The following is a 13,955-nucleotide window of genomic DNA, read 5'->3' on the forward strand; positions in this document are numbered from 1 at the left end:
ATGGAGAGGAACACACCTAACGCTGGGTGCACACCCTGACATGAGGACGCACCTCAAGCTGGGTGCACATACTTGCACCCACGGGCACCTACACAAATGTGAGAGGCTGAGGCGGGGAAACGAACTCCAGGGAACAAGTACTGTAGCGAGCGCCCCAGGGCGGGTCTGGGCAGGTCTGTGAACAATGGCCTGACCTGCAAGGTGCCCACTCTGCGTCAGGGCCTGTGTATTTGTCGCCAGAGAACAATGAGTCAGGGAGCAGGGAGTCCCCGCTTACCTGGACACAGACGGGTAGTAGAGCATGACCACTCCCTCCACGCACAGCAGGACGGCCAGGCCCCAGGCCATGATGTGGTAAAGCAGGATGGTGCTAGGAGAGAAGCAGAATCAGGGGGGCAGGGCCTGGCCTGAGACGAGCTACGGAGATGCCCAGCCACACAAAGTACCAGACCAACTCCTGGGGCCCCCCAACCATCAGGAAAACTTACACTGAGCAAACCCTTGGTAAAGACCCGCCCCATTCTACCTCTGAGTTTTCCTTTTGTAATTGAGATGAAATTCACAGAACATAAAAGTAACCATGTTCAAGCAGAGCGGCTCTGTCGCCTTGGGCAACTTCACATTATGCAACGGCCTCCTCTCCCCAGTTCTGAAACAGCTACGGCCCCAGAAGGAAGTGCCCGCAGGCAGTCCCAGTTCCTCCCGCCCCCAGTCCCAGCAACCACCCACCTCCTGTGTCTCTCTTTGGCTTCTCCCACTGTGCACAATCCGTGTAAATGGTGGCACACAATACGTGGCCCTCTGTGTCTGGCTTCTTTCACTTAACAGGAGTCTTTCAAGCTTGACAAGAACAAGGCACTGGAACCTCATCAGTCCTCCTAAGTACCCAGCTCACCCAATAAGCAAGGAGTTCCTATCCCCACACATTCCCAAAGGTGCATCTGTACCTAGAACTCACGGGTCTTAGTGCTAAGTGCAAACCAAGGTCTCTGAAGAAATGTGGGTTCGTTCCATGTTCCGGGAGAGCGGGGAGCTCTCCTTTCTCGCCTCCCACCCCCACACCCCACCATTCCCTGCATGCTTAACATTCCTGGACCATCTCTACCCTCTGTCTTTGTCCTCCCACATGCCCCTCCCTTTCCCCCAGGGACTCAGTCAGCCCTGCAGATGGGGTCTGGGAGAGGGGTGCACAGCCATCTGTTAAAGAGCATTTAACCGGCCTCTTCTGTGCCACGGGACGGGGGCCCACGGCTCCATCGAATGCGCTCACCGTCACCCGTGACTGTACCAGGCTCCCGGCAAATAGTGCCACCCCCAACCCACTGGGATTTTAACTCTGAAAACAGAGTTTTCTTCCTAGTCCCTTGTGTAGGCAAGGGAACGGTCAGGGATCCGAGTGCAAGGGGGCCCTTCCACAAGCAGACAAGGGACGGCACACGGCAACGACCTACAGGAAGAAGCAACTTTTCGCAGCCAGTTCTCCGGAAGGCCACAAGGAAAGGACCCCTGCATGCTGTGCCTCTCACGTTAGAACCGGTTCTGGAGCAGCCCTGCCCCTACCTCTCTGGGTTTGGGAGCTGATGGGGTGTGTTCCGTCCAGAAGTCAGAGGCTCTGCATCAAAGAAAGAAATGAAAGGAGCAGCTTTCTGCAAAGGCCTGGGTTGTTGAATAGAGCAGGAGCTCCGCATTCCAGAACCTAACCTTGGGCCGAGGGAGCCAGGGGTGTTGTCCAGGGGTGTTGTCCGCAGAGGTGGGAGGGAGCAGGCCAGGCGAGTGCAGGCCTGGGGGTGGCCACAGACTACTCAGCGGTGCTCTGGCCCCAGATGGCCAAGCAGGGAGGGAGTCAGACTGGGCCCGGTTGCTCAGGCAGCCGCCACTTTAATAACCGATGTGACCCCAAACCCACACCAGGTCATGAGTCTCAAGTCCAATGCATCCACAATCAAGAGCGGCCGGTGGCTGAACATGCTCATCTCTTTATGTGACCACTAGACCGTTTTTATGTCCAGGCACGCGAGGGCCCTCCCCGGACCCCCTTTCCCCCACACTCCTATTCACAGAGCAAGTCAGGACTTCGATTTAGGGCTTTTCCCATGATCTCAAGCAACTTCTGCTGTTGTTTAAAACCTGTACATCCCACACCTGGAGCCGCAGGAGTTTACATTTTAACTCTAAATCTGTCTTCATGACATTTCTTAGGATTAGGATTAAAAAAAAAAAAAAAAAAAAGATTCTCCTGTGCCAAAGAAAATAGCTAAGGACTGGAAGGATCTAGAAGGGAATACAGACTTTAATCCAGCCATACCTGCAAAGCCTGGCCCCCTGCCCTGGAATTCCTCGGGACCCTCCTGGGAGGCTTCAGTGTCTTAACCGCGGTATCGACCGCACCCTGGGCTCTGGAAGCAAGCTGGCTCTTAACAGAGGAGCCACACCCGCAGCTCTGGCCCCTTGGAGCCCTCACACCAGGAAGCAGGGCTTCTGCCATGACGAGGCAGGGGCTGGGTCTCCGTGGCTACAGAGCGCCTGTCTTACTGCTCTGCTGTGATCCCTGCTCCTCTTTGATGGCAGAGCCGCTTCACTCTCAACAGTCTTCCTAGTCCCGGACCCCTGCGCTTGCTCCTGTCCTTGCATCCGAATGTTTCACATCTTTGGCTGTTTGCCTCCCGCACGATCGGCCGGTCCTCGGACGCTAGGCCCTGCCAGCATCCTCTGAAGTGTGAACCCCCCCACCCCACCCCCTGCATCCTGCCTGTTCTCACGCTGTGCTCCAAAATGAGTTGCAAACACTCTGCTGGCTATGAGGAGGGCTTCCTGATGGCCTGTCCTGGTTTCTCAGGGCTCTGCCTGTCTTCTCGCTCCAGAGAGCTCTCGGGCTGCCCTGTCGGACCACAGTCATCCGTGGGTGGGGGTGGGGGTGAAGCAATGCCTCCTCCTGCGACAGAACCAGCTTCCTGGAGGTGCTCCAAGGCTCCTCTTATCTCCACAGCTGGCTGGCTGTGACACCTCTTGTTGTGCCCTAACTCCAATCCTTCCAAAACTGAGTGAGAAAGGTGTCACACTTATTTGCACTGGCCTCCGGGTCAAACACTTCTCATTGCTGCTAGTTGCCTACCCAAAGCCATTTCCCCTTTTTCCTTGGTAAAATAACCTTGATGGCATGCCAAATAGCAGCATGCTTGCCTAACAGGCTATGTTTCCAATCCAACCTCCTCTTGCAGCTGTGACCATGAAACTAAATTCTGTCCATTCCAAAAAAGGAATAGTTGTGTAAAATCCCCAGGGAGGCTGCTTAAAGGGAAATGGCTCAGGAGAAAACAGGCCCCTTATGCATTGCCCCTTCCTCTTTCCTGTGGCCTGGAATGCAGATGTGATGGTTGGAGCTCCAGGAGCTATATTGGGCCATGACGGCTTGAAGATGAAAGTCACACAATAGGATGATGCAGCAAGAGACAGAAGAAGCATGGGTCCCTGATGTCCATTAAAAGGGCCCGGGATTGCCTACCTCTGGCCTCCTTTGGCATGAAAGAAAACTTACTTTAAAGTTATTTTATGTATTCTATGTAGCCAGAACTAATCCTCATTGATATACCTGGTTGGCTGCCCTTGACCTTAACTCTCTTCCCTAGAGAATTTTCAAAACCAAGAATATCTAGGTTCTGTACACATGTATAAAAGCCTAGGACTGAAAGTAAAAAAGGTAGAAGGAACAAGCACACAAATAAACACTAAACTTCAGGCCAGAGACACCAAAGCTACTGATGATGATACATAAGGAATATCAACAATTTTAGAGCAAGAATCTACTTAAGTTTCCCAGTGTGTTCTACAGCCTGAATGTGATTTCTGTTTACTAATTTTGGCTTCTAAAGTGAATTTATTCAGGGGCCCCTGGCTGGCTCAGTCAGTGCAGCAAGCAACTGTTGACCTTGGGGTTGTGAGTTTAAGCCCCATGTTGGGTGTAGAGATTAAATCTCGAATCTTGAAAATGGATCAGAGACCTGGGCACCTGGGCGGCTCAGTCAGGTAAGTGTCTCTTGATTTCAGCTCAGGTCATGATTGCACAGTTTGACAGTCGGAGCCCCATGCTGGGCTCCCGTGCTGACAGCATGGAGCCTGCTTTGCATTCTCTGCCCCACCCCCCTCTCAAAATAAATAAACCTTAAAAACATAAAATAAAATGGATGAGACCTAAATTGAAGTGTTCAAACCATAAAACTCTTTTTTGGCTCCCAAGTTTGACGCAAGAACTCATACAAAATATTCCAGATAAAGGATCCTCCTCCTTCTGGTTAACCTAGAAGTAACACAATTCGTAACTCTCTTTGCGGTTAACAACTGTGTGCAACCAACCACAGAGATCACTCTTCAGATATTTTGGGGGGACAGGTTTCAAATACCTTTGGGAAAAGGGCACCTCAGAAATTACAGTAATCTTGGGGCGCCTGGGTGGCTCGGTCGGTTGAGCACCCAACTTCGGCTCAGGTCATGATCTCACGGTTCGTGGGTTCGAGCCCCGCATAGGGCTCTGTGCTGACAGCTCAGAGCCTGCAGCCTGTTTTGGATTCTGTGTCTCCCTCTTTCTCTGCCTCTCCCCTGCTCACACTGTCTCTCTCACTCTCTCTCAAAAATAAACAAACATTTTTTAAAAATTAAAAAAACTGCCATCAAGTAAAAGACAACCCAATGAACAGAAGATATTTGTAAATCCTGTATCTAATAAGGTACTTGTATCTAGATGGTGCAACCAGCCAGGTTGGAAAGCATTTTAGCAGTTTCTTAGCAAGGTTAGAGAATTACCACGTGACCCAGGGTACAAAGCCCCTGAGTACATGATGAAATAGCACGTCCACACAAACATCTGCATACCAGCGGTCGCTGGAGTATTCCTTATAGCCAAAATGATGCAAACAACCCACACGTCCATCAACCGATAAATGGATAAAATGTAGCACATCCACTAAGCCGAATACTATTCAGCAAGGAGCAGGAATAAAATGCTAACACCACTGCCACACGGGTAAAGCTTGAAAACGTCTTGCTAAGTTTAAGAAGCCAGACACAAGGGGCACCCTGGGCAGCTCAGTCGGTTGAGCTTCCGACTTCGGCTCACATCATGATCTCACGGGTCGTGGGTTCAAGTCCCATGTCGGGCTTTGCACAGATAACATGGAGTCTGCTTCAGATTCTCTGTCTCCCTCTCAAAAATAAACATATATTAAAAAACACGAAGAAACCAGACACAAAATGTCACATATGGAATGAATGTGCTTACAAGCAATACCCAGAACAGGCAAACCTAGAGACAGGGGCCTGGTGGGGGCAGGAAGGGGGGTAGGGATTAATCACTGGTAAAGAGATTGGGGGGAGGTGAGGATTAAAATGTCCTAAAACTAGTTGGTGCAATGGTTGCATGATTCTGTGAATATACTAAAAAAAACAATGGATTTTGGATTTTATACACTTAAATGGGTGAACTTTATAAAACTGTTTAAAACAAAACAAAACAAAAAAAGAGCATGGGGCACCTGGCTGGCTCAGTCAGAAGAGCATGTGGCTCCTGATCTCAGGGTTGTGAGTTCAAGCCTCACCTTAGGTGCAGAGATTACTTCAATAAAGTTCAAAAAAAACCAAAGAAAAGTAGGGGGGCACATGCTTCCTGGATGAAGCGTCAGAAGACCCGAGCACTCGTCCCATGCTGCCATCCAGCTTCCCCTTGTCACTCAGGTGCTCTGTTCCCCCAACACACATGCTCACCCCAGCTGCCATCACAGGGCACAGCGCCCGACAGCCTGCTATGTGCCAGGCACTTTCCTCAACCATTCACAGAGCATCGCATGGACTCTCCTGAGACCTGATGCGGTTGCTACTATCCTACACGTGGGAAAACAGAAGTCAGACACGTTAAGAAACTTGCCAACGGTGCCACGGTGAGTGACCCCTATACAGATGGGACCCACCGTGGACTCTCACCAGGTAGCCACCGGGAGCTCCAATGTTCGGCTTCCGTATTTGGCCTAAAGTGTGAACACACACTTCAAAGAATCTTCTCCAATCTCTAGATACAGTCAAAATCTGTTTATATTCATGCCAATTCTTTTAGTATGTGTCCAGTTGCAAATATTTAATTTATAGATTACCTGCTGTCATGGTTTAAAATCCTCATTTTGAATCTGCCTTCAGCTTTGTATAAAAACAGCTGCCGGAGGGGCGCCTGGGGGGCTCAGTCGGTTAAGCGTCTGACTCTTGATTTCGGCTCCGATCGTGATCTCACGGCTCAGGAGGTCAAGCCCTGTGTGGGGCTCTGTACCGACAGCACAGGGCCTGCTCGGGATGCTCTCTCCCCCTCTCTCTGTGCCCCTCCCCTGCTCGTTCTTGTGCTCTCTAAATAAACTTAAGAAATAGCTGCCAGACACAATCCTCAAGGGGCCGGCTGACATTCTGGCTGGGTCCGCCATACTGAAAACTACTTTGCACCCCTCAATGGTACCCCCGACCCCTCTTCGTACAACAGAAATTGGGCAGAAAGCTCTAGTTTCTTGTACATACCTCTGTCCTGCTGATCTCCGGATCACCAGATAGGCGTCGACCGCGTAGCAAAACAGCCACCAGAAGCAGGCACCGTACAACAGCTGGATCCATATCTGTAATCAGGAAGAGCCTGGCATCAAAGCTCCTGGAAACAGGCCCCGGATTGTCCCCATCCATGAAAGGAGCGGGCAGATGCCGGTTTCCTCTGATGTCAGGAAGCAGCACATGAAAGCCCTCCGGAGACACGTGGACAGTCTGGGAAACCAAGGCTGGGGCGTGGCCCAGGGCGGCGTGTGCCTCCGTGCTCTGTCCGCCCAGCGGCGCCGGACTAGCAAGCCCGCTGGCCGGGGGGTACACTTGTCAGCACGGGACGTAAAGGCCTCAGATGCACAGCCTTCCCCTGTCAGGCGTGAGGGCTGACAGTGCCTCTGAACGAGAACGAAGGAGTGTGGGCAGGAAAGGTCTTCTGAGCAGAAGGGAAGGAAGGGGCCGGTCTGCTAGAGGCAGCGGGACATTGACCAGCCTCTGGCGCGGGCGGAGACCGCGCTCCCCTCTGCAGCCGGGAAGCAGCGACGGTCACAAGGAGAGAGGCTGACGATTCTGCTACAGCTCGGTGCACAGAGCAACAGAGATACACAGGTGGAAATAATATATTCCGGGGCTCCTGGTGGCTCGGTGGGTTAAGCGGCCGACTCTTGATTCCTCACGGTTCCGGAGTTCAAGTCCCGCGTCCGGCTCTGCGCTGACAGTGCGGAGCCTGCTTGGGTTCTCTGTCTCCCTCTCTCTCTGCTCCTCCCCCGCTCTCTCAATAAATAAACTTAAAAAGTGAATGCACAAATATGTATTTCATTAAGCACAATATATATCCCATAAATCAACAACTTTCATTGTCCTTTCTTTTCCCTTTTTGGCCAGCTGGTTTTAAGTGCAGCTCCACCTTAGGTAAGGACTGTATACGTGGGCTCACATACGGTGGGGGGCAGGGGGGGGACCATACTAGCACAGTGGTCCTCAAATTTAAGTGTCAGTCAGAAGTCCCTGCAGGGGGTGTAACGTCACAACAGACCCCACACCAAGGTTCTGAGAATTTGCATTTCTTTTTTTTTTTTTAATGTTTATTTATTTGAGAGAGAGACAAAGCATGAGCAGGAGAGGGGCAGAGAAAGGAAGACATAATCCAAAGCAGGCTCCAGGCTCCGAGCTGTCAGCACAGAGCGCAATGCAGGGCTCGAACCCACGAACCGCGAGATCATGCCCTGAGCCTAAGTTGGATGCTTAAATGACCCAGGCGCCCTTGAGAACTTGCATTTCGAACAAACTCCAGTGGGCTGAGACCACACTTGGAGGAACAGAGTGTCACAGGAGCACAGTGGGAAGAAAGGGTTATCAACACAAGCAGGTGGACTTACTGCGGTCCCCACGCAGTACGCAGCAGGCCAAAGGTCCGTCCCATTCACGTCTGAGATGTCCTTGACGAAATCGGGGAATCCCAACCACACCGCAGACCGGAAGACGATCCCTAAAACCGGGTCAGAGGACACAGTCATCCCGCGGGAGATGCATTCCAGGCCCCGCATTTGATGCCGAAACTGCACATTGTACCGAATCCTAGATGGACCACGTTTTGTCCTTTACGTACATTCCAACGATACAGCCTGCTTTATAAATTAGGCACAGTAAGAGACTAACAACTAGTAAACAACGATAATACGCTGTAATGGAAGTCATGTGAACGTGGTCTCTAAACACCTTACTGTACTCACTCTTCTTCTCGTGAGGACGTGAGATGTAGCAAGGTGAACCATGCAGGCACCGTGATGTGGTGTTGGGCTATACTGACCTTCTGACAGGGCAGAAGACCAACCGCTTCCGGACCAGAACGGACCGCGGGGAACCAGAACCGCGGAAAGCAAAACTGTGGCTAAGGGTGAGCTACTGTCCTTTGTAATGGTCCTAATTCAGATCTAAAGCCAACTTGCTGCTCTGTTAAGAGTAAGTAGATGGTGGATGGAAAAAGAGAGAGAGAGAGAGAGAGAGAGAGAGAGAGAGAGAGAGAGAGAGAGAGAGAGAAACGAGGGAGGAAAGAAACACACACATCGGTGTGTGTACAGAGACAGAGAATAAGATCTAGGAATAATTATTTCGGTCACAAAGCAATCCCAGGAATTTTGATTTCAACTTGAACCACGCATTAGCCACAATCATATGCCTAATGTAGTTGTTTGCTTACTTGGTATGAAGAAGCAATTATGTGAACAATCGGTATTTCTTGGCTCTATTTTTAATACCCACATATTAACCATTCCTGACATTTAAAGAAATGACCGAAACAGCACGATTCTGAAATGTAAAAAGATAATTCTTTCATTCTTTAAAAAATGTATTTAGGGCGTGGGTGGCTCAGTCAGTCAAGCCTCTGACTTCGGCTCAGGTCATGATCTTGAGGTCTGTGAGTTTGAGCCCCGCATCGGGCTCTCTGCTGTCAGTGCCCAGCCTGCTTCAGACCCTCTGTCCCCCTCTCTCTCTCTCTGCTCCTCCTCCATGAGCACTTCTCTCAAAAATAAACATTTAGGGGCGCCTGGGTGGCGCAGTCGGTTAAGCGTCCGACTTCAGCCAGGTCACGATCTCGCGGTCTGTGAGTTCGAGCCCCGCGTCAGGCTCTGGGCTGATGGCTCGGAGCCTGGAGCCTGTTTCCGATTCTGTGTCTCCCTCTCTCTCTGCCCCTCCCCCGTTCATGCTCTGTCTCTCTCTGTCCCAAAAATAAATAAAAAACGTTGAAAAAAAATTAAAAAAAAAAAATAAACATTTAAAAAATAAAAATAAAAAACAGGGGCGCCTGGGTGACACAGCTGGTTGAGCATCTGACTCTTGGTATTGGCCCGGGTCGTGATCTCATGGTTTGGGGGTTGGAGCCCTGCATCGGGCTCTGTGCTGATGGCACGGAGCCCGCTTGGGATTCTGTCTCTCCATCAAAAGAAATAAACATTTAAAAAATTATATAAGTAAATAATGCGATTAAGATTCTCACAAATTAGCTCTCCTCAATAATTTGCTCTTGACGTTCATGATTTGTAAGTTTTCCTTGCTATTAAACCCAAATACCTAATTCTCCTCAAAATAGTATACACGCTTTAAGGTATATATTAAGGTTTTTTGTTAAGAAACGTGATATGCTCTAATAACATACTCCGTAGGGGTGCCTGGGTGGCTTAGCTGGTTAAGGGTCTGACTCTTGACTTTGGCTCAGGTCATGATCTCACAGGTCATGGGTTTGATCCCTGCGTCAGGCTCTGCACTCCCAGTGCAGACCCTGTTTGGGATTCTTTCCCTCTCCCTCTCTCTCTCTGCCCTCCCCTGCTCCGTCTCTCTCTCAAAATAAATAAACTTAAAAAATAATAATATACTACGGAATACAATGCTAAAAAGTAATTGTAAACAGTACGAAGTTTTGTGCTATGTGCTCATGTACACTAATATACTATGTAATAGATGACTAAGTATACAATACATAACATACTAAATCTATTCTACGTAATACACTGCCAAACTTACGTTGCATACTATACTACCAACTATATGCTGCATAATACGTCACCAAATACAATCTGTGTATTGAAATTGTATACAATCTAAATATAGTGTGATACACTACCAAACGTACATTATATACACTATGAAATTTGTATTACATAACACACTACTATACGAACACCATGTGATACATCACTAAAGAGGAACTATGCACACTGAGACGTTTAAGATATACCTTCTCGTTATCAAGCACTGCTCACAAAAATAATGCTTTTCTTCCATAGAATGCTTACCATTTACAGCACATAGCATTCCTCTGAGCTCAATAAATGCCCAATGTATTTTTGTAGCGATATGAGCTGATGAATGTCAACTTACTGTGATAAACATTTCACAATATGAGTATGTCAAGTCATTCTGCTATCTTAAACTCTTACAGTGCTCTATGTCAACTGTATCTCAATAAAACCGGAAAAAAAAAAAACAAAAAACCTCTGCCCTATGAGGTAGGCATCATAAGTATTTTTCAGTGATGTGTCAGTCACCAAGCCTTGCCCTGAATTCTGCTTCTGCTCATTTGTCAATATCACACAACTCCCTTCCAAAAACAAGCATATATGCAAATATTATTTCACTGATCCTCAAAAGATATCTGCGTGCATCTTTATTTCTAGATATCCAAGTTATAGAAACTAAATTGCTGTTAAGATGCTTTTCCAAGAGGCACCAGGCTGGCTCAGTCAGAAGAGTGTGTGACTCTGTCTCAGGGTCATGGGTACAAGTCCATATGGGGTATAGAAATTACTTAATTTTTTTAGTATTTATTTACTTATTGAGAGAGACAGAGAGAGAGAGAGGGAGAATATGCAAGTGTGCACTCATGCATGGTTTTGAGGGGCAGAGGGAAGAAGAGAGAGAATCCCAAGCAGGATCCACATTGTCAGTGCAGACCCCAAAGAGGGGCTCGGCTCGAATTCACAAACTGTGAGATCATAACCTGAGCTGAAATCAAGAGTCAGGCATTTAATCGACTGAGCCATGCAGGTGCCCCAGTAAATAAACTTAAAAAAAAAAAAAAAAAGATGCTTTTCCAAAATGTTTCAGCAGAATCAGGAAAAAAACCAATGTCTGATTTATTTAGCCTGCACCAAGATAGTTTTATTCCCTAAGAGAAAGAAAGTACTGCTTCCTGTCTGACTCCTGGAGTCCGAGAAAGTGACTAGAGGTTATACAGCATGTACTGGAAGTCAAGGTCCTTGAGGGTCTGTGACCACAAGGGCACAGAACGGGAGAACAGCACACTGAGACAGCCACCTGCGTTGATGTCAGCTCAAGGCAGGGTGAAAGCTGCTGCCACCCCCTCAGGGATGTTTCAATACCATCGACAGCCTTCAGCTTCACGAGTAAAATTATGCAAAAGTACATGTCCAAAATGGTCAGCGCCTGTCAGCCAATTGCCAAATGTGGGCAGCATCTGGATCCTGATTCGAACGAACCAACTGTAAAATAGCATTTATGAGACAACTGAACATACACCAGGGACGTTAAAGAATTGACTTTCATCATTATTTTCAGGCGACAATACTAGTGTAATATGTATATTTAATTTTTAATTTACTTACTTAAATTCAAGTTACTTAACACATAGCATAGTATCGGTTTCAGGAGAACCCAGTGATTCACCTCTCACATACGACACCCAGTGCTCATCCCAGCAAGCGCCCTCCTTAATGCCCATCACCCGTCTAGCCCATCCCCCCCACCCACCTCCCCTCCAGCAACCCTCGGTTTTCTGTATTTAAGAGTCTCTTACAGTTTGCCTCCATTTTTATTTTTCCTTCCCATCCCCTACGTTCATCTGTTGTGTTTCTTTCATTCCACATATGAGTGAGTTCATGTGGTACTTGTCTTTCTCTACCTTAGTTCAATCAGCACAATACACTCTAGCTCCATCCCGCGTCGTTGTGAATTAATCCAGTGGTGGGTGATACCAGGATGGGGTATAGATGAAGTGAGAGCATAGGTCCAAAGGCGGTTCCTTATACAGTCTGTGTGATTTAAGTTAGAAATTTTCCCAAAGTAAAAATGCAAACAAATGGTTTTGGAAAAGGGTTTAGGCTTTATGGGCCACAATTTCTCTGCCATCATCCACCTCTGTCCTTGCAGGGCAAAGACGGCACTAGACAATGCACAAGGGCAGGGTGCGGCTGTGTTCCCATGAAACTACGAAGGACACGGATATTTAAATTTCATGGAATATTTATCAGAAACATTTCACGAAGTATTTTTCTCTTGATTGTTAAAAACCTTTCGGGCCACAGAAAAGAGGCAACAGGTGGGATTTAGTGTGGGGTCTGCAGTCTGGCCGCCTGTGGTAGAAAACCCAAACCTGAAAAAAATTATGTATTTATACGTATTAGAGGTAGACACATCAAGTTTTCTTCCCGATTCTGCCAAACCGTTCGGGAAACAGTTGTGGATGCACAGAACATTGTCAGTCTCTCACTCGCAGAAGTTATTAGGGAACCGTTGTATTTTCTGGGATTTTTGTTTAATGGCAACCGTCTGAAGTTTCCCCCAGTAAGCCTGCAATAACGAACACTGTAAACTGTTTCTTCTCTTTAAACAAATGTCCCCTGGGCATAATTTTTACTGCCTGTCTTGTTTCGCTGAGTCCCTCGGTCGTCCTGTCCGGTCCCTAGGGAGCCGCCTCTGTGCTCCGAGTACACACCCTGCCCAACCTCGCGGGCCGCGCACGCTCACCCGGGCACCGAGCAGGTCCGGACCCGCGGGCGGCGCACCTTACTGAAGCAGCCGAGAAGGTCCCAACCCGCGGGCCGCGCGCCTCACCCAGGCACCGAGCAGGCCCCAACCCGCGGGCCGGGCTCCCCCACCCCGGGCGTCGAGCAGGTCCGCGCGCCTTACCCAGGCAGCCGAGCAGGTCGCAGGCGGCGGCGGCGCGCAGGATGCGGACGGAGGCCGGGGCGCGCGCCGAGGCCGGCGGGGACGTGGACGTGGCCCCCGGGCCCGCGGGCCGTCGCCCCGGCAGCAGTTGCAGGAGGCCCAGCGCCAGGCGGCACGCGCCGCCGCCCAGACACAGCGCGTGGAAGGCCCGGGGCTGGAAGCCCAGCACCAGCTGCGTGGCGGCGTCCCGCGTGGGGCAGCAGAAGGTCCCCAGGCGTGGGGAGGCCATGGGCCGTGCTCGGGGACGCGGCTCGGGTGTGCCGGGACCCCGCCGGGCCGCTGGGTCAGGTGCCCGGCCGGCAGCGAGCGGGGAGGGGATCATGTGCCCGGGGCCGCGCCTCCCCCGCCCCGGCGCCCGCGCTGGCGGAGAAGGCGCCGACCAGGGTGGGGGCTGCGCGCCCTCGGCGGACGCCACGAGGTCTCACGAGGGTGAGAGGCTGGGGCCCGAGCCGGAGGTGGGGGAAGGAGGCGCGCCCGGGGCCCGGGAGGGAGGTCGGCTTTCTTCCCTGCAACCCAGCCTTCCCCCAAGCCGCCACCTCGTCTTAACTGACCTTACCAGACAAACCTGCCTCATTTGCCAGCTCTTTCCTATTTGGGACCTGACGTCCCTAATTTTGATGCGTTACAGGCGCCAGAACACGTTCATCATCAACGTGACTGATGCGATTGGTGTTAACGGACACAATCCCAGGAGTTTCGTTGCAAGTCAAATCTTAAAGACGGAAGCGCTTAGCCTAACGAGACATGTTTACACACGCGTATTTTGCACCTTACAGTTCAGTGTTCCGTGTTTACTCAGCTTCAATATAGGTTTGGGCATTCTAAATTAGCTTTCAAAAGTAATTGTTTGGTTTTTTTTTTTAATTATCCAAGTTCATTCAGATTTCATAACTTTTTTTTCGTTATACATTGAAAATCAAGCTTTATTCTAT

The 13,955-nt window shown here is 49.7% G+C and overlaps 1 protein-coding gene across 3 annotated transcripts in view; it reads right to left on the reverse strand.

The window, feature by feature from the left end:
* GPR143 (G protein-coupled receptor 143) overlaps positions 1 to 13,540 on the reverse strand; it is a 63,650-nt gene extending 50,110 nt beyond the window's left edge. Inside the window, exons 1-4 of one of the 3 annotated variants that reach the window (XM_058713567.1) lie at positions 12,985 to 13,540; positions 7,938 to 8,047; positions 6,547 to 6,641; positions 278 to 370 (exon numbers count right to left, since the gene is read on the reverse strand). In XM_058713567.1, the coding sequence (XP_058569550.1) occupies positions 278 to 370; positions 6,547 to 6,641; positions 7,938 to 8,047; positions 12,985 to 13,345 (659 nt within the window). In that variant the 5' untranslated portion in view covers positions 13,346 to 13,540. The remainder of the gene's footprint in view (positions 1 to 277; positions 371 to 6,546; positions 6,642 to 7,937; positions 8,048 to 12,984) is intronic. The other 2 variants (XM_058713566.1, XM_058713568.1) reach the window with 2 other exon arrangements.
* Positions 13,541 to 13,955: the final 415 nt, after the last annotated feature.

The sequence above is a fragment of the Neofelis nebulosa genome, chromosome X, assembly GCF_028018385.1.
Source record: "Neofelis nebulosa isolate mNeoNeb1 chromosome X, mNeoNeb1.pri, whole genome shotgun sequence".
Classification (NCBI taxonomy): Eukaryota; Metazoa; Chordata; class Mammalia; order Carnivora; family Felidae; genus Neofelis; species Neofelis nebulosa.